This window comes from Palaemon carinicauda, chromosome 43 (genome assembly GCF_036898095.1).
Source record: "Palaemon carinicauda isolate YSFRI2023 chromosome 43, ASM3689809v2, whole genome shotgun sequence".
Classification (NCBI taxonomy): domain Eukaryota; kingdom Metazoa; phylum Arthropoda; class Malacostraca; order Decapoda; family Palaemonidae; genus Palaemon; species Palaemon carinicauda.
The window spans coordinates 29,683,780-29,686,008 of NC_090767.1; the positions used below are offsets into that span (position 1 = coordinate 29,683,780).

Here is a 2,229-nt window from a genome sequence, read left to right on the forward strand (position 1 = left end):
TGCAGGGATTCCATTGAATCTTTTAAAGACTTGTTAGTGGCCTATTTTGGAGATGTTCACCAGAAATTCCAAGATAATGAAATTATTGATGTGTGTCTGGCTCACAAGTGTCTACTCATCATTGATGGGTACGATGAAATGAATGATAAATCATCAAAATTATTCCTAGAAGTTTTGACACTGAAGAAATCCCGCAAACTTAGTGTTATTGTGACAACCAGACCTGAATTTGAGGAGAGATTCAACAATCGAGTGGAATCCGATTACACAACTGTCTCTAAAATTAGTCTTGAGGGAATTCCAGAGGAGAAGAGAGAAGAGTTTGTATGCAAGTATTATGCAGTATTGGGGTCAGGCAATTCTCCCTTGCAATCATTAGAGGAATTGTTGCAGTATCTGAGGAAAACAAAGCACACTATGCATGAGGTGTGGGGACTACCCTTAAATCTCGCTCTTGTAACAGTTCTGTGGATGATTAAACCAGAGGTTATAAGCAACATCACCACTGAAGCTGAGCTCTACTGGCAATTTCACCTTTTGTCTCTATCAAAATTGAAGGAGCGTTTGGCGAAACACCCCAAAACAGCTTTCTTAGAACCAACTTCAACAAAGATTGGAACCAAGAAATTTGTTGAGAAACTATGTGGTGAATCCTTCAAAGCATTACAAAATGATGAAATCAATATTCCAGAATCCACCATCAATAATTTGTCTGCCTTTTGCTATAGTTTGGGAATGCCAGCCGAAGAGCTAACTGGCGCCTTCCTGAAGAAAGTGACCACTTCCCAGGGCTTCTTTCATTACAGTTTCCCTCATAAAGGGATGATGGAATTCATGGCAGCTCTGTTTTTCCCTATGAAATTGACAAACCAATGCTGGGACCAATCAGTAAACACAGCCAGAGTTAAAAAGATCTTTAAAATGCTTCTTGGAGGGAGTCTCCCTGAAAACCTTCACAAATATCAAAATATGATGATACATATGATCAGCCTATTCCATCTGGGTGACGGAGACGAGATGAAGGTGTCAGAAGATGCCAAGATTGAGGCACTGGAACTCCTAGTAAGGTCGGGAGTGAACGACAAAGACTCTGTGCTAAGAGTCTTGAAGAATATCAAATGTGATCATTCTTCTTCGAGATGGATAGCACAGAGGTTCAAGTTGTTTGATAAGGACACTAGGTTGCCTTTTCTTGGCACCCAAATTCAAGATCATACAATTGATGCGTACATTGCCCTCCTTAGAGCCACAGATCCCCCTCTCCCAAACAGAGAGGAAATTGATATCCAAATAGACCTTGATGACACTGATGGGTTAGTTGAACTGCAAAGGCAACTCTACCGGCATCATATCAACCCATCAGAGATACGTCTATATAACCATTACAAAGGAGATTCAGAGCCGACCGTAGAAGAGAGAGTCAATCAAGAATCTACTCACCAATGAGTAAGTTATTATTATTTGACAGTTATTTTGAACATTATAAAAATACATATTATAATCAAATATCTGTATAACAATACAATGTTACACGATCATACATACAAACATATGCAAAAGCACACACATATAGGCCTACTAATAAAGACAGAGAGAGAGAGAGAGAGAGAGAGAGAGAGAGAGAGAGAGAGAGAGAGACTCATAACGTTTAGTATAAAAATCAACTTGAGTCTTGTAAACAATATATTTTATATTGTCAGTATCTTCATTATCATCATTGTCACAATTAGACTCATAATAAGTCGGCTAAACATAAAAAAGTCCCGATTTTAATCTCTTTCTCATTTTTCGTTAATATTAATTTCCATATTTTACGAAATTATTCTTTTTTTACTTTTTGTTTTCGTCATCATCATCATCATCATAATCATAATCATCATCATCATCATCATCATCATCATCATGAACTTGATAATAAAATTCCCAATCAAAATCCAATAACTATTTCTTTCTTTTCTTTTCTTCTCTTTGGAACAGTTGTGAGTTTTACAAAGGCATCTGGGACCCAACGTTCCAAATCCCTCCAAATATTGAAGAACTCTGGGTCAGGTTGAAGGACCATCCCAGCCTCGACGCCTTCTGTCAATCTTTGGAAAAGACAAAACAGATTGAAGAATTAGGTAAGTAATAATAATATTATTTTCTCTGTTCCTTTCCTCCGAGGGACATTACAATACCTGGCCTCCTTTCCCTCATCCTCATCCTGTTATTCAGTCTGTTAATATCGTT

General features: G+C 37.7%; 1 protein-coding gene across 1 annotated transcript in view; it reads left to right on the forward strand.

Annotated features, from left to right (window-relative positions):
• Window positions 1–1,446, forward strand: part of LOC137633769 (uncharacterized) — a 7,752-nt gene extending 6,306 nt beyond the window's left edge. Inside the window, exon 2 of the mRNA XM_068366015.1 lies at window positions 1–1,446. This exon is cut by the window's left edge and continues 991 nt beyond it. Within this exon, the coding sequence (XP_068222116.1) occupies window positions 1–1,446 (1,446 nt within the window).
• Window positions 1,447–2,229: the final 783 nt, after the last annotated feature.